The following is an 18,085-nucleotide window of genomic DNA, read 5'->3' as shown; positions in this document are numbered from 1 at the left end:
CTGGGGAGCCACGCTCCCCAGACCGGTGTGGGCTGCAAAATCAGGGTTGTGATACGGCCAGAAGGGGAGAAAAGAGCCCCTCCCTTTCCAGCGCTGTCACTACCAGTGTTGTCTTTTAAATGTCAAGTGTGACTTTTTAAGAGGGTGTCTGAGAGAGGACCTGTAGGCTGGGGGCCAAATTATTTCTGTTTTCCACAGTTGGTGCTCACCGTGTGTCTGCTTTTGGAACAAAGTTAAGGGTAGATGGTAACGGATTAACTTACGCTTTGCATAGACGTCTCTACAAGACACGCCCGTGATCTCCAGCTTCCGCAAGTTTTCACAAACGCCATACTCTGTAACAAGAAACATTTGCTGGACATTACAGTCAAGAAAACAACAAAAGCAGCAGAAATAGACTGGGCAGAGGGGGTGGGAGAAGGGTTGGGGGCATTCCTCAGCCTGGGCCTTGTCTTCCGAGATTGAGTCTGTCTTTCGTTGCAGGGACTTCTCCACAGTCAGCCAACACCCTCACTCGCCAGCGAAGCCATCGTTCTATTTCTGGACGACACAGCTCTGAATGAAACAGCAATCTGCCCAGTCTCTTCCGACAAGCCCTAGAAGCCTGATCACACAAGCCCACCACCACACAGCCCCAACTCACGAGCCCGGTGAGGCGGAGATTCAGAGTGGAGGATGAAGCACCTTCCCCCGGGAAAGGAAAGCCCCTGGTGTCAGGGCTCCACGAAGGCCCCCAAAACCCCACTGTGGCTACCGACTCTCTTAAATGAAGAGACAGGTCCCACAATCAGAGACCGAGGAGGGGGGACACTAGGAGGAGGAGCAGGACCCTCTGTCCCTTCTGCATGGGGCTGCCCGGAGCCAGCAGCCAGCAAAAAGGATGCCAGACACCCTCCCTGTCTCCCCACCCCACATGCCTGGCTGACCAGTCCCTCCTGCTTCCTCTCCTGGCCCCCTACCCCCACCCACTGCCCCCAGCACCTCCCAAAGGAAACGCCCACCCCTTCTGCCAGGCCTCTCCGTAGTGCACATAAACAGACTGCCAGGAGCTGATAAATGACAGCAACCCCACGTCCAGGCCCTGGTGCGCTGGGCACCAGGCCCAGGTCCTGCTGGACATCGGCCTGCCAGCAGCCCACCAGAGGCATCCCCATTTTAATAATGAGAAACAGGCACAGGGCAGTGAGTGACGGGGGCCCAGAACTAAAGCCTGGAAGGGAACCCTCTCAGTGGGGAGCACAGCCCGGCAGTGTGCTCAGCAGGCATCTGAGAAATGGAGGGGGTCCCCCAGGACCCCACGGTCATCACCATGTGACCCTCACACACTGTGCTCACCCTGTGCAGGTGTTCAGCTAGGGCTGCCCAGGACAATGGGATAACAAAAACCTGACACCCACCTCCAAGGCTGGTGCTCTGCCCACACCCCGGGGAGGGAAACCCAAGCTCGGTGAGGGTGATGACTCGGCAGTCCTTCTGGAAGGTGGACTGCAGTCAGGCCAGCAAAGTGCCATCTAGCTCACCAGTCACAGACCCCCACCCCGAGGCCTTGTGCTTTCAATGGATGATATTAACCCCAAATGCTTCTATGCCTCTATGGCTGGGAGGATTCCGACAGTATACCACATAAAGCAGACGGTGGAGAGCCCATCGGTGGCAAGGTGGTTACTAACCAGGGCCCTGCCTTCCCTGCCTCCACTGCTGATGAACAGACCGTGGCCTTGCTCGATACCAGACAAAACACACACTTCATTCCTCTGCCAAGAAGAACATGGACTCCATTCTAGAGGATTATGCAAGTTGCAAGAACTAGATAATGAAATAAGCTGTTTGTGAACCTGGGGCGAGGATAACGCCTGCATGAAACAGGAGTGACCAGCAACTGAGGGGCCCCAGTTTGTCAAAATCCTTGCAGACCATCTGGGGGGCCAGCTGAGAGGGCCACATCCGCCCTTGCCAGCAAACAGGCTGGAGGTGGTCTGGCCGCTCCCCTCGAGACGAGCTCTGCCCCACGCTGACCTGTCTTCATGACTCCCCGCCAGCTGCCACCACCCTGAGTGGCTCTCCAGGAACACACTGTCCTTCCCTCGTACCAGCGATGAGCTCCAAAACTGCTACCGCACAAGACTGGTGCCTCGTTTGTCTCCTGTGTGGTGTGGAAGGGCAGCTCCCCTCCCGGCTCCAGCAGCTGCCGGCGCTCGCGGCTGCAGACCAGCTGCACCTGTTTACTGCCTTGGCGACAAGGCAGTTTAGGGGCTGGGGGGTCTTCTCCTTTGAACTGTGCACTTCTGTGACACATGTGGACACTCTGGCAGTTAGATGGAGGGCACAGAACTAAGACACATCCGGGGGTGCCCTGGCCGCCTGAGGCGCATGATGTGGAGGCCAGGCGTCTGCGTGGCACTGATGCTGTCGCGCAAGGCATCCCCGGTGTCAGGAGGCTGAAGGCAGGCGACCTGGTCTGTGATCTCTGCATCTGAGTCCAGTGACGCTCCAAGCTGACAGAACAGCGCACTGCACCCACCCTGGACATCTGAGGGAGTCCTAGACTTCCGGCCAGGACGACCACATCACTGTGAACGTCTGCACACGGTGTCAGGAAAGGGTGCCGCTGTCATTACACAGCAGACCAACTTGCACGAGCAGACAAGCCACCCACAAAAACGCCGTCAACAATCAGAAAAGCAAAAGTAGGATGTGGTGCTAATAAATGCAGCAATCCTTAGTGGATTTTTCTTAATGTTCCCAAAAGATAATAAATTCACCGAAGTGGAACAATGCTGCTCTTACCCAACTGCTCCTGCAAGAAATGTTTCGTATTTTCCACATGATGGAAAAATCTTTTTTTAAACAGTGGCTAAGAACAATTCCACATCCTCTGACTGTTCTGTAAACTCTCCCATAAGTCAGCAGGGAAAAATGCCCTTAAAGTAGTGTTAATGCCAGTGTGCTTGCAGCACCAAGTGCACTTCCCTCCTCCCAGAAAAACTTACCAGTGTTAATGCCACGCTGACCAAGACAACGGAAAGTCAGCACATGAGGGAGGGAGGGTGCAGCTGAGCAGCAGAGCACATGCTTAGCATGCACGGTCCTGGGTTCAATCCCCGGCACCTCCATTGAAAAATGAATAAATAAACAAACAAACCTAATTACGCCCTCCCAAAAAATAAAAATAAATTTTAAAAGTCACTAACTATGATGTCCACAGCTGCTTTCTAAGTGCTGGATTTGGTGTTGCAGGCTGTCAATTCAAAAACTTTTGTCCTAATCCATGACATAAGGTAGTTTGTGAAAGTCTTTTTTGAACTGTCTCTACTCCAAAAATGTCAACAAGTGGAAAGAAAAAAAGTTGGGAAGCGGGAGAAAAATGGGTGAGCTGGACTTGAGGAAATTTAAATTAAACACAGACTCACCTCGTGATACAGCTACTGTCCTATTTCTGGGTACACACAAAACAAAGGAAAGAGACTGGATGAGATATTCGACACCCATGTTCACAGCAGCACTACCCACAGCAGCCAAGAGGTGGAAGCAGCCCAAGTGTCTATCGACGGACAGTGAGTAAGCAAAACCTGGTCCATCCACACAGTGGAATATTATTCGGCCTTAAAAAGGAAGGAGTTTCTGACACCCGCTACAGCATGGATGAGCCTTGAGGACATCGTGCTGAGTGAAATGAGCCGGTCGCAAGGGGACAATATTGTTCAAGTCCACTCATGAGGTCCCTAGAGGAGTCGAATTCACAGAGACAGAAAGTAGAACGCCGGAGGCCAGGGGCTGGGGGAGGCGGAGGGGAAGTTTGTTCGTGTCTGGGGGAAAACAGCGTCCATTGGGTGAGATGGAAAGTGCTGGAGATGGATGGGGGTGGTTGTACAAAAATGTGAATGCACTGAGTGCTACAGAACTGGACACTCAAAAGTGGTTAAAATGGTACATTTTATGTATGTGTTACCACAACAAAAAAATTAAATTGCCATTTCAAATACTCCAATCAGAACATTTCCAAAAAGCTATTTAACAGATGTTTTTCCAAGAGGGAAGGTCGACTCAGGAACTTTAGCTGAGCCGAAGCTGAAGCTGAAGCTGAAACCTCCCGGGAGCTGAGGGCCAGGGGCTCCAAGACCCCTCACTTGCCTCCTGCCCAGCGAGGTCAGTCACATCCGTGGGCTCAGCAGAAGCCCCGCCCCCAGCACACTCGTGAATCGAATCTAGTCAGTCTCCATGGGTGGGAGCGGATGAGTTTTCTCTCTCCTCCTTCCCACTCTCCTGTCCGACAGGAGAACCCAGTGGACACGCTCTGCTCCCGAGGCCCCTTCCCTGGAAGAGAAGACGGAGATTAACAGAGACGGGACTGGAGCCAGGCTGGCTGGGATGTGCACGATCTGCAGTGGGACAGAAGGTGACAAAGGGCACTCATCACACTATGCTCTGCACCAGCCGGGAGCCTGCAGTCAGAGGGCGATACGCCCGCGTCCAGTAAACACAACTTGTGGGGCCTCCACCCACAGCACTAACACGGTCTCTAAAGCAAGCTGGCGGGCACACAAGATACGTCCAGGAAGGCGGTTCTCTCCCAGTGCTGGTGGGACTCCAAGGCCAGCGTGGGGGGGTCCACGGGCAGTGCGGAGGCACTGCAGCGACCTCTGCAGAAAAGCAGTGTGGCTGGGTGAGCAGGGGTGGAGCCAGCAGATGCACCTGGAGACGCAGGGGGGGTCCAGTGAGGCCACACAACAGCCTTATGTAAGGCAGGGGCAGGAGGAAAGGGTGGCGTAACCAGATGTGGCAGCGATGGGCAGGAGGGAGCAGGGGAAGGACTGGAGGAGCGCTGCTGGCTTATTTCCCACCTGCTGTAAAGTTTTCCAAATAAAACCAAAGGCAGTATTGACTGGAAATTTAGCCCATTTCTGTTCTCTCTAAATTAGAGAATAATTATAACCCCTAGTAAATTATGTTAAAACTTTACTCCCAAGGCTGAACAAGGAGGCAGAGGCAAGCATGGGACCTGGTGGGCGAGGGGGCTCCACCAGGCTCAGGGAGGAGTCAGGCCACTGGCCCCGGCGTCCTGCCACAGCTGCTGGGAGCAAACGTCCAAGGACAGCCCTCCAGCCACAGAGCGCAGGCTCCGAAGCCCCGTGCGGCCCCCTGCGTGCCACTCTCCTTAGTTAGTACCAAAGCTGCATGAAACACCTTTCTTTCTTTTTCTTTTCCTTTTTTTAAATAATGTAGCAGGTCTGGAAAAAACACTGTAGCCAGCTCATCTCAGGATGGGAATGAAAGTAAAAAACAACACCTGAACACAGCTGATAGGCATCTCACGTTAAACACCTAGAGTGTTCAAGGAGCGAAACAAATAGTTCCCAAGGACAGCTGACACCACCTACGAGATCAGTGTGACCTATTCCCAACCAGTCCCATCCCCCAGAGATGAACAGCCTCAGGGCCAGGATGGACCCCGAGGAGCCTCACCTGTCCAGCCAGAGGATGCCGACCCTCGTGCAGCTCCCACAACGGGCACCCACTGGCCAAGGGAGACCCTCCCCACTGAGGCCCGACGGTCAGGCCCCGACACTCCTTGCTGGTGCACATGAGCCCTGGAGGTGAGCCCCGAGTCTGACTGGGTTGGCCTTCACCTCATCCGGGACCTTGCCTAAGACTCCAGACACTTCCGGATTCCCCGCTGAGACTCCACAGCGGGCGCAGTTCCGGGTTTGCACCCCTCTCTGCCGACACTCGGTGGACACAGAGGGCATCACGGGCAAAGTATGCTGACTCATCAGTTCTGACCCCAGGCCACCCCCTCAAAGGTCCCGGGGTTTTGAGACGACACTTGTTCCTCTTCAAAGTCCCAAAGACATCCTTGCATTTGTCCACTCTTCCCAGCCAAAGACAAACCAAGATCCGCCCGTGCATTACATAATCCCTTCATAAACACAACGCAACAGGAAAAACGGCTATGCCTGCACCCCGAACGGCCAATCAGCCCCTTCTGGCCCCTTGCTGGCGAGGCACCAGTGTGTCCAATTCAATACGGCCAAGGGCAAGTCTTCACTCAGTGCCCTCTGGGGGCCAGGTCCACTTGCCAGCTCACTTTTTTAAGGTTAGAAATGACCAAGAGGTACCGTTTTCCTTTACCCTTTCCTACTTTGCTAACTGGAAGGACTGGGTTTCTCTGTGAAGCAGCACAGGAGATTCAACTTCCAAAAAGGAAGAGGCTGTAGTCCTGACAGTTATCAAAGCTGAAGAAAAGGACAAGAGTCCTTACAATTCTGGGTCCGGCTGTGTGTCCAGGAGGTGGCTTGGCTCTCCATCTCTCGGCTGAAGCAGGCGTGTTTCTGTCACCCTGACAGCTTGTTTATGCCACTGCTGACCTGCCCACCCCACCCCCAAAACAAGTAGGCCCAACAAGCAAATGCTGAACAAACAAAATATTCCTAAAGCCAACTTTACAACCAACACCTCGGCCACTTAACCTCTCCCCTAGACAGACCCTTCCAATTTCAGTCGTATAGAACTTAACAGAAGCTCCAGTTCTCACATTTCACATCAGCGTATCAACCAGAACAGAAATAGCATTTTCTTCTGTGTGCAAACAAGAAATTAAATATCGGTTTGTAATTTCGCAACTCTGTCACAAAGCCCATACATTATGGGAAACGAATGTTTCTAATTATGATGGAATCTAAACCCACTTTAGACTTAAAACTGATCAAAATATTCCACAAATATCATTCCAGATGTCATTAAAACACCATCACAGGAAAAAACAGGCAAATTACATATTATAAATTCAAACCTTGACACTGGCAGGTACTGAGCTGAATCATATGAAATGCTTGTGCCTCAATACTTAAGAGTTTAGCATGGAGAGGAAGATATACATGTGAGCATTTCCCTTGTTTTTAAATTTATCTTTTGTTAATACTTCAGTGTTTTGATTTGCCACGGTCTGAATTTTCCAAACTTTCTAGTCTCAGGTAGACTTCATGAAGTGCTGCCTGAATGAGCAGTGTCACAAATGGCTGGCACTTCAAAATTCACAAACTCAGTGGTGAAGTATTAACCAAGGCGAGCCTGGTCAGGGTCAAAGGCAAAGAGCCGACTTCGCGTCCACCCTCCCGCTCTGAGAAAGGCTGGTCTATTTATAGCTCCAGGCGCAAGTAGCTGCAGGAGGCCTGTAGCCAGAGGAGCGGTGCAGGAGAGCAGCCCTGGGGCTGGGCTTGCTCAGGCAGGTTTCCTGCAAGAGGACAAACAGCAGCTGCCTGGTGTCTGCTTGCCCCCAAAACAGGAGCAGGGGTTTGGCTTCTCATTCACAACTTTCTTTCACCGGCCCAGAGAAGTATCACCAGAAAATATTCACTCCTACAGCTCCAATACGTAGGGCGCTAGAAAGACCAAGTTCTATCAAAATAACTGATTCATTATTGCTTATTTATTGCTAGGAAACTGGAAGTTGTGAGATTCCCATCAAGCATTATAAACAGCCACCTCATGTTAAGTTTCTAGTGTCTGCTGCCTGCCACAGTCAGCCCCTGACATCCCATCCTGCCCGCACCCTGGAGGTCGCACCCTGGAGGTCCGGTCACAGCCCCAAAGGCCCTGAAGCGATAAAGCATCCTCGTCACCACACCCTTCCTGTGACTTGTTCTCGCCTCTGGAAACGCCAATTATCAAAATACAGAAAGCAAACACACCGACACTGAGTAGCAAACGTGCAGATTCACTACTAGTCTCCCTCACCCTCCCAGGTCACTAACACATGGAGGCAACAACCTGTCAGGGCCGGACCTGGAGGGCCAGGGCCAGGAGACCTGATGGGCTGGGAACACCCACCTCCTGCTCACCAAGGCTGGGAGCACTTTGGTGTTTGCCTCTGTGGACTTGATTTTGGCCTTTACACCCACCATAACCGAATGTCTAGTTCAGGATGGGTGAAGTTGCGGGGCTCGAGAAATGAGATCAGACCTGCCTCACACAGGACTGTCCTTTTACATAATCCAGTCACAATTAGACTAACCCTGTGAGATGCCTATGAAGGCCACACGGACTGCTAACCATCCAGTGTTTAACCCAGATGAGCTGGAAATTAAAGCTACCAGAAGGAACCAGCAAAACTGAAGACCTAGTTGTTGACGATCTTCATAACCTCGGGACAATAATGATTACTTAAACCCAAAGTTAAAAGCTCATCACTTTAACACTGTAACTTTTGCAGAAATCACTATAAATGAAATTAAAAGGCAAGTGACTATTGACTATGAGAAAATGTTTTGCATGTATTAAACAGAAATCAATCCAGATCAAATAAATAAAACCCACAGTCAGTATGAAAAAATAACAATGGAGGAAAAAGGGCAAAGATTAAGGTATGCAAATAGAAGTCCAAATTGCCAATTATATTTTTTAAATGTACATCTTCTCTAGTTAACAGGCACTTGCAAATTAAAATGAGATGCTGTTTCTCACCCAGATTGGCACAGATTTTGAGGAATGGATTGTTCAAACTAGGCAGAATTTAGTGGATGTTGGATTAAATGAGATAAAGAACCCAGACCACAAAGGCAGCTACTTTGAGACACACACCAAGCATTCCTGTCGCCTTTAGTGACTTGTCTATGTGCACCCTCATGACAGGTGTGCAAAAGAAAACTATAACTGTTATATTTAGAACGAAAAACCACTTCAAAAAATAACTAGCCAGTATATAGTAAAACTGCAAATCTCACAGCCCACGAACCCAGCAACACTGCTTCTGGATATATTCCTTAGAGAAAATTTCAAATTTAACTGCGTACAAGGAAACATATGGAATTGTTTGCTGTCACGCTGTATATAACAAGAAAAAAATAAATAAACGAATACACAAGGCCTCTTCAAATTATGAACCATCACATAGCATTTAAGACTGAACTAGACTTGAATGTATTTACATGGACAGAGTTTAAAAACACAAGTTGACGGGGGGAAAAGTGGATACACAGTGCTTACAGTATGATATATTTCTAAAATCAAACCACACGGCACTGTTATACCTTGAGGATGTTACAGGTGCACAAATACACAAGCAAACTCCACCCACAACAGTGGCTGCTTCCTGGGAGTGAGAAGCACAGGGGTCATCAGTAGGGCCTTGAATGTCAGCTGAGATATTTTCTTAAAAAAAAAAAAAGTTGAGAAATCAAAAGCAAACATGACAGAAGACTCAAATGTTATTTATTGGAGGTGACAAGGAATATGCCTGTTTTACCATTTTTGTCTTTCATTTTTTAAATTCTTCCAATGAAAACTCTCCTAGCTGTCAGGCCACCTTGGTAAACAGAGGCCTTGATTCTACTGTCGCCATGTCTGCTGTCCCAGGAAAGCGGAACTGAGAACTGCGGCAGAGGGAAAGGTAGCACTGAAGAGTCCCCTTATGTCTGCCCCCCAGCACCCTGCTGCATCTTCAGGAGGACTTTTTATATTTCCATTAGCAATTGTAAGAATCTGCCCTGAGCTGTAACTCCAGTTGATTTTACTCTGTGGCAAATCTCTGAGCTTTCTGACTACATAAAAGTCTTCTGTTACCCTCTGTTCCTAGAATGTTGATACATACATTACAGTGTCCCCAGAGACGACCCTGGAGACTACCACACAGCTTCGGCAGACTGACGCAGAAACGCCTCAAAGCACTAAGGGATGTCTGTGATCAATCTGGGCCTCACAAGTGTACAAAATGCAAAACAAAGCAAATGAAAAGGTAGAACTCTCTTTGCCTCTGTTTTAAAATGTCAAGTGAAATTCACTTGCCACATACATGACAAAAGGTTAATATTACTAGCATTCAATGAGCTTTTACAAATGTGTAAGACAAAAATAAACTCCCTAAGAGAGAAAGAGACCAAAAAATCACAAATTACAAATAGGGAACTCAAACGAGGAGAAATAAAAACGTCCGAGAAGCATCATAACCAAAGAGCTACCATTTAGGTGGTGAGGGCTTCACCTGCTTTGTCTCATTTAACCCTCAAAGTCACCCTATGGGAGCAGCACTTCCCAGTGACACTTGGGAAGGTGAAGCAGCAGAGTCCATGATCTCACAGCAGATAAACACTGATGACAAATCCGGAGCCTGGACCACAGAGCTTTGTGGCAGAGAGAAGCTGAGTGGCTGATCCTCCTCTGGGGAGGATTTGGGGAAAGAGGCCTTCTTATGCAGGCTTCCTGGGGGTGCCAATACCAACAACTGGGCAATGAGTATCTAAAGTGTTACTAATGTGCACACCTTACTGCCCACAATGCCACTTTGGGAAGCGCACCCTGAGAAGATAATCTCAGAAGTTGTAAAAGGTACGTGTAAGTCCCATAAGCTCCTATGAAATGCACAAAGGCAGGCCTGACAGCACTGTTTATAACAAGGAAAAACTGCAAACTTAGAAGTCTATCAGTAAGGGACTAGTGCATGCATAGGCAGTGGAACACTACGAAGCTTTTTTATACTAAACCGTCTCTAAGAGACCATAAACGGTATGATCCCGTTAAGTAAAAACTTGACGTGGCTCTGCATGTGAATACCGAGAGAAAAATGTTTTCCAAAATTTTATGAGTGGCTTATCTTTGATTGCAGGTATCTCCGATTTTCCCTTTCTTCCCTTTGTTGTCCTTCGTTGTTTGATTTTTTTCCTTGCCTATCCTTTTTACCAATATGGGAGCTTATTGAACGTCAGAGATCGTCAACGTTTAAATGCAGAGAGCCTTGAACTTTGGATTAAGTAAACCTTTCGTCCTGGAATTTGTTACAAAACTACTCACTATCCTCACTTCGGCCACCAAAATCCCTAAGCGAGGCATCCCCACCGCCTCACAGAGCAGGTCCTCGCCCTCAGGAGACCCTCCGAACACTAGGGCTCCCTCGGCTCCCCTAAGTATTCAAGTTCACCCTCAAGCGCGAGTCAGCTCCGCCCCCACGGTCTGGGGACCACAGACGTCAGCTTGCTCCCTGGCCTAAACCCAGCCCCAGTTCGCGTCACTGCCCTCGGCATGCAGGTCCCGCAGCCAGGGGACCCCTCACCCTCTCTGAGCACCTCACGCGGGCAGAGCCCGGTCCGCTGCCCATCCGGGAGCCCAACCGCGCGGGGACCCTGCGCCAGAATCTGTGGCAGGGCTCCGGGGTCACCGCCACCCCCGGCCAGGACCCTCCCCCTGGGTCCCCGATCTGCGGCAGGACCCCTGCCAGAGCCGCTCCCGGCCAGGCCCCCTCCAGGCCCAGGCCCCGCCCGGAGCACTCACCCTCCCGGCAGCGCCGCCTCCAGATGGTGTCTGTGTGCAGGATGCGCCGGAACTTGGTGCAGACCTGGGCCAGGCTGGGCAGATCGGTACCGGGCAGAGAGCCGAAGATCTCCACCAGCAGCTCGGGCGGCAGCTCCAGCAGGGAGCAGCGCGGGGGCGACGAGGGGCCAGCACTCCGGCCGCCCCCCGCCCCGGACAGCGCAGCCGCGCCCGCCTCGATGCGCTCCTCCTCGGGGTCCGTGTCTGGCTCGCTGTCTGCCGCTGCCGTCTCGGCCGGGCCCCGGCGCTGCTGGCGGCGCCGGCATCCCCGCGACGGGCCCACGCCGCAGAGACGAGCGCACACCGCCATGCCGGCGACTGACGGCCGTCGCGCCGCCGCCGCCCGTGCGCACGCGCCGCCGGAGAGCCGAGCCCGGAGCCGGCCGCCCGGCACGCCCCGCCCCGCCGGGGCCGAGCCCCGCCCCGCCGGGGGAGAGCCGAGCCCCGCCCCGGAAGAACCCCGCCCCTCCAGAGAGCCGAGACACGCCCCAAAGGACAGCCACGCTTCCCTGTCGTCATCTCGGGCTCCGCCCCGCCCGCCAGGAGAAGACCTGAGCCGTGGAAGCCTTGGATGCCGCCCGCCTAGGGTTCTTCCGTACCCTCTCTTTTCGGCCCTGCGACCCCTGGGCGACCCCGGCCTCCGCTCACCTGAGATCGGCTAAGCTCCCTCTGTCCCGTGCCCGGACCGAGCACGGGAAAAGAATGTCACCGACAAAAGTAGCGACGGCCTCCCTTTCCTGGCACAGAACTAGCACGTGGGCAGTTGACGCGCTTGACCCTAGGTCGGCCTTGAAGACCCTGCAGAGGACCACCCCCCTGGTGAACGCCCCAGGACGCCCTGAAAACCTCTCTGACGAACCCCCCTAGGTAGGCCCTGAGGACCCCCGAAGAACCCTCCAGGAAAGCCTGCAGGTCACCCCCCAGGACCGTTCGGGAAGGCCTAATGGAGTCCCCCTAGAACTCTGACTTGGACACCCCGAAGGACCCCCCCCAGGAAAGCCCTGAGGAGCCCCTGGAGAACCCCTAGGAAGGTTCAGGACACCCCGAGGACCCTTCCCCAAAGAACCCCAAATGAAGGCTCTGAGGACCCCGGAGAACCCCGTATAAATGTTAAGGACCCACCCCACAGAGCCCTCCCCAGGAGGCCCAAAGGAGTCCCCTCAGGACCCTCTGAGAACTCCCCCAGAGGACATCTCAAGGACCCCTCCCAGAGAATTCCCCAGGATGGGCCCAAGGGTACCCCCCACCCCTGATGGCCCAGAAGGGTCACAGAATGGGTGATTAGGGGGCCAGAGGAGTGATGCAAAATTTACATCACCTGGAACTGCTTAAGTCAGGTAGAACCCTGAATTGTGCCTGGGGTCAGCCCTTTCTTTTATCTAAAAGCTGACTTTAAGTCTTTTCTACCTTGCTTGCACTGAGAAGGGGAAATCACACTAGGTGTGTCCCTAGTAACCTTGTTTACTGTGCTCAGGGCGTGGGTTGAGGCAGACTGGGGTGGGGGTGTAGAGCACAAGAAGCCATCTCTGCACCATCTCTTCACCCGAAGTAGCTCTAAGAATGAGAAACTGGGTTCCAGAGGGGGAGGGCCAGGGGTGTGATCACAGGCTTATGGGATTATAGGGTCTTCCATTGTGTAGGCCCAACTCCTTTCTGCTCAAGACTGATTTCAATGCCCTGAGGTGCTGAAGCAACTGCCCAGAGTCCAGCCTGAATCTAGGAATTCACCCCAGTGTTTCTGGTCAGATGTGAGGTCTTACTACTCAGATAGAAGATAGTGACCCTGCCAGGTCCCTGGGCTCGGTCTCTAAAAGGTCGTGGCTATTCACCTCCACCTCCATAAGAAGGCCTCCAAGCAGAGAAGAGGGCTGCCTCCTCTGGTCCACACAATCCCTTAAACGAGGACGTGCATCTTCTGACAGAAATAGCAATGCTGTACTTCATAATCATGATCATCTCAGCTCCAGGCAATTGAAAAACAACCGTCCGGGTGTTTTTTCAACCCACCCTCCACCCTGTTCATCAGAACTCTCTTCCTTCAAATAGCAACACACAAACAAAAGCATATTCATTGCTTTACTCACCTTCTTAAACTATTTAATGGCCCCATTGACTCCTTACCATGTCACACAAAGTGTCACAACCCTGTCTTGACCTCCTAGGCTGGCCTCATTTCCTATGCCCACATATCCCTCAATGGGAGCCACCTTAGCCATGCCTCGCTACGTCTCTATCCCCTGTTCAAGATGTCCTGTGCCGGGAAGACCCTCTCCCCAGTCTGTGCAGCACCATCATATTGTTTTATTACAAACACTGGCTTCCTTTGGTGGCCCCTGTACTAGATGTATCCACGGCACGTAACAGATATGCTAACACACACCATGGAATCAGCAACTGGGTACTGACTAAATGTTTCTCGAATGAAAAAAGTACAAACTGGCTAGAAGGCTAAAAAGAGAGGAACATGAACCACACGGATTTAGAGAAGGCTGGTGGATTATCACCATCACGATCCCAGCCAAAAAGCCTCAGCAAACAAACATGCATCCACTAATGTAATAAATATTTACAGAATGACTGACTAACCCATGTGGTATGTTCTGTGTGGGTCCATAGATAGTAAAGCATGAGACTTGCCGCTATTATATTTAAATCAATTTTTTAAACCTATCTACTCCCTACTAGGTCCTATTAATAAAATAGCCTTTCTCCTCAAGTTGCTTAGAGTACGTTAAAACGTACAAAATAACTTGGTTAAATGTCCATCTTTGGAATGGTTAAACTGTGTTCATAATTTGAATGATGCATAATTCAGTGAAAAGACATATATCTGTATCTGTATATTCTTGACAGCAGGGACAGCTGAAGGCTGTGTACAATAACCCACAAAGATGTTAAAGAATTGAATTCGTGTGCCCATCAGAACAGAAAGAAAAGAATGGCCGTGAGAGCTTGGGAAATCCACGCTGGTGGAGAGGAACCGGAGAGGAAGACGGAGGCTGTAGGAGAGAACGGTCACACATTGAACCCTGCAAGCTTTGTGCCCTTGACACTTTTTCAAACCGTGATACAGAGCTGTACCCTTTACAAAGAATACTAGGAGGGATACGTTCATACCAAAGTGAGGAAAGACTGGGTAGAAAAGATCATGTGTTCCAACACCACGACAGGCCTGCAAGAATGAACTCTTTGTTAGTGAGAACTGATAACGTCTAAGGAAATAAAGTACAGGCCAAGGCATTTTTCAATAGGTTGCCACAGAAGCCATAGAAAGCAGTATTTCTTGGACTTAAGAAAACCATGTTAACCTGACCTGTGCTTGTTCTCAGAATCCAGATGTGGAAAATGGCATCTTGCCCGCTGCTCAGAAGGAAACGGTCAAGGTGAACGGAAGGAAGGGAAAATATTCAAAGGCTGAACAAGAGATTCAGGGTGTGAATTAAGAGGCTCAAAGGTTGCCTCCTTTAGTCTCATACATGGGCAAAAGCTGGAAGAACAGCTATCCTTCGGAATTTGTTTAGAATGAAACAAGCAAGCAAACAAGCCATCAGACCAGTGGAACCCCAGGCAGTTCCATCAGTGGCTACATATTCACTGAAGAGGTAACACTGGGCTGTTCGGGGGGATTTAAGATGGCCTTCCCGCACGTGCGAGTGTGATTTCTGAGTTGTACACCACAGCCGGAGCGTCACTGGGAGAGGTGGCACTCAGGCACAGGGCCTCTCTCGCTCCGGACAACCCCTCCTGGAGCCGGTGCAGACACTCCTAAAAACTGCAAGCTAAGGAACGTCAGACTCACAATGCTCCTGGCTGAGTCCTTTCTGAGAATAGCCGGGACACAGCTCTTGAGCAATACTTGTTTGTTTACTTGTGCTAAAGAGCAGAGATGACACTCGACTGATTGGAGCACCGGCCAACAGAGGCCCAGACCACAAGGAGAGTGGGATCTCTCCCCCAATCAGAAAGAGGAGGGGCGGGCCGGGCCGGCCAGTCTGAGGAGCTGAACTCATTCTCAGTGTGAGGTGCCTTCCATACTGAGTGTGGCAAAATAACCCGAATGCATTCTGCACTGCTAGTTAATGTTTCATGCCTCATCTAACAGATTCTTAGAAATAGCTGGACATCGTGGCTTCACTAATGCTGGGACGTCATACTCAATTTTAGGCGTTACCTCAGATCCCCCACGATTATGTTCATGTCAAGTTAGAAAAAAAAGGAATATGGCAAGAGTTATTTAAAACGGACGCTGGTTTTCTAGAATGATTATTTGATAGTTTAAAAGCACCATGAAGGGGAAGGGTACAGCTCAATGGTAGAGTGCATGCTTAGCATGCTCAAAGTCCTGGGTTCAATTCCCCAGTACCTCCATTTAATAAATAAATACATACATACATAAAAGCACCATGAGATTCCTGGAGAAAACTGAATAAATGTACATGACAGATGTGTTCTTTTCTACTTTATATGGCTTATTTCAAAGAACAGTGATAATTATGTTATTCATTTAAAAATAAACCATACTATGCTTACTAATAATGAGCTTAAAATAATTCACGAGTAATGGATTTACCACTCTGAATATTGTTCACTACATCCAACTTCTATTAAACTGTAATCTGAGGGCACGTGAAATTTTTTACATGCACTCAAGCATACTTGTTTTCAAAAGTGACATGAAGTTACAGGACTTCTCGACTGATTATTTGCATATGAATATAAATTGGTAAACAAATATAATTTACGTATTGTTTATTTCAATATGCTCTTCTTACATGCTCATGAGACATCTTGACACGCCAACTGCTTTGGATGATTCTCTGAGAAACCCAGAGGGGTGTGTGGCTTTATATTCAAGTAGGAATTCAAGGTAAGGGTGTAACAGTCACTGTAAATGTGGGCTTCAGTATGGGAAAACCCGCAAAGTGTAATCCTGTCCCATCACCAGCACAGCCCTTGAGGGAATCCCTAGGGCAGTGAACCCAAGCCCTGAGATAATTTGGTAAAGCTTTTTGGATGCCTAAGGGACCAGAAGATATGAAACTCTCCCTCCCTTCCCCCTACCTCCATATGCCTGACATTGATTTTTTTCACTCTTCTTGCATTTGGAACGGTTGTCCAACAAGAGAACGAAAAGTCTATTTCTTACAAAGTAGCAATTAAGCCAAAAAAGCACTCACCAGTCAATACTTAATATCATAAAAACCCAGGGGAAAAAAAAGCAACACACAGTCCACAGTCTCTTAAGACTTCAAAACTGATCATTTTGTGTTTGGCAGAAGGTAGGCACGTAATAAGCACTTACTGGAATTTATTCCCCACCCCACCCCCCCCAGCTTCACAGAATAAATACAAAACAAGCAAGATAGTACAGTTGGAGCTTAAAACCTTCCTTTGGAAACTTGGAAACCAGATAAAATGTTTAAAGTTCTCTTTATTAACTGGGTACAAGCAGAGATTTTTCCAGGTGAAGAAGTGTGACAGAAAGACAGGGCGGGTTGTGGGGGGACCTGGGAAAAAGACCCGTGCACAAAAGCACTATTCTTTTGTAAACAATGTTAGAATAAAGAGCTACAACGGACATCATTGTTCTGGTGGGGGCGGGAGTAATTGTACAAGGATTTACAGGGCACTTGGCCTCTCTAAAAAGAAAGAACTCCCCCTCCCCCTTACAAAAGGAAAGAAATCTCAGCTGCATTGAAACCACTTTGAGAAATATATTTTAGTATGTTTTACATGTTTGTATAAAAAAAATGTATGTTAACACAATCCAATTACTTTATCAAACAGGCATATAAGAAAGGCTTTTACAGACAAAAGGGGGTAAGTATTTCGAAGCATTAGATATTAAAGGGCAAAAACAGCGAAAGAATCAAGTGCTGCTCACATAGAAATATGTGTGTCAGATGCTGAGGTGGGCAAGGACTGAGCTGCTCCTGAGAGAACACGTGGAGTTGTGCAGCAATGTTGCTCTTCACAAATGAGCCCGAGACTGAGAACGCATAGGTGCTCGAGGTAGCTCAGCTAGGCAGGGTCTGAAAGACGGAGGGGTCTGGAGCCGGGTAAGGCTTTGTGTTTGAGGGCTGGAAATGCCCCTTCCAGGAGCCAAGCAGTGGACTCTGCTAGGTGTGGGGCGGGCCCCAGGTGAGGCCACCGCAGATGCGACAACAGAAGCCACAGCGCTTCGGGGCGCCCCGAAGCCACCTGGAGGCTGATGCCGAGGCGAAGCGCCGACCTTCTCCAAGGCCAGACTCTGCTGACCGTAACTGACCATAACTGACCATAAATGAAATAATGCAGTTGCGGTTCTTTTCCTCGTTGGGACAAAGTGTCAGGGAAATTATCGTTGGATAGTTTCCTTAAAAAAAGAAAAGAAAAGAAAAAAACTACCAAGTAAAATAAACCAGTCATAAAAATAAAAACAAAACAAAACAAAACAAAAAACACCAAAAAACTGCGATGTGCTTGTGGTGGAAAGCCAAGGAAAACAGACACAGAACACGGACGGCGGAGCAAGAACTGGCAGCTCCCAGATGGGTGCTCTCAGGACACAGTCACTCCTTTATTTTCAGGTGGAGACATCTTCAGCCCACCTGATCGGCGCGGGAAACAGGACCGAGGCCACGTCGCGGCAGCCCCGCCGCGGGGCAGAACCCAGCTTGCCAGCGGGGCGCGTATCCGCGGGGCCGGCTTGGTCCCGGACTCGCGCTCCCCGCGCCCGTCGCCCTCTGCCCCGCCCACTCGGCCCGGCCCGTGCGCGTGCGCACGACGCGCTCCCCGCCGCGCGCGC

The 18,085-nt window shown here is 50.2% G+C and overlaps 1 protein-coding gene across 5 annotated transcripts in view; it reads right to left on the bottom strand.

Annotated features, from left to right (window-relative positions):
• FBXO31 (F-box protein 31) overlaps window positions 1-11,669 on the bottom strand; it is a 32,687-nt gene extending 21,018 nt beyond the window's left edge. Inside the window, exons 1-2 of one of the 5 annotated variants that reach the window (XM_074349294.1) lie at window positions 11,260-11,669; window positions 264-335 (exon numbers count right to left, since the gene is read on the bottom strand). In XM_074349294.1, the coding sequence (XP_074205395.1) occupies window positions 264-335; window positions 11,260-11,608 (421 nt within the window). In that variant the 5' untranslated portion in view covers window positions 11,609-11,669. The remainder of the gene's footprint in view (window positions 1-263; window positions 336-11,259) is intronic. The other 4 variants (XM_074349293.1, XM_074349292.1, XM_074349295.1 and 1 more) reach the window with 4 other exon arrangements.
• Between the last annotated feature and the right edge of the window lie 6,416 nt (window positions 11,670-18,085).

This window comes from Camelus bactrianus, chromosome 21 (assembly GCF_048773025.1).
Source record: "Camelus bactrianus isolate YW-2024 breed Bactrian camel chromosome 21, ASM4877302v1, whole genome shotgun sequence".
Lineage (NCBI taxonomy): Eukaryota > Metazoa > Chordata > Mammalia > Artiodactyla > Camelidae > Camelus > Camelus bactrianus.
The sequence above is the reverse complement of the archived record's forward strand: the minus strand, read 5'-3'. Positions and strand labels throughout refer to the sequence as shown.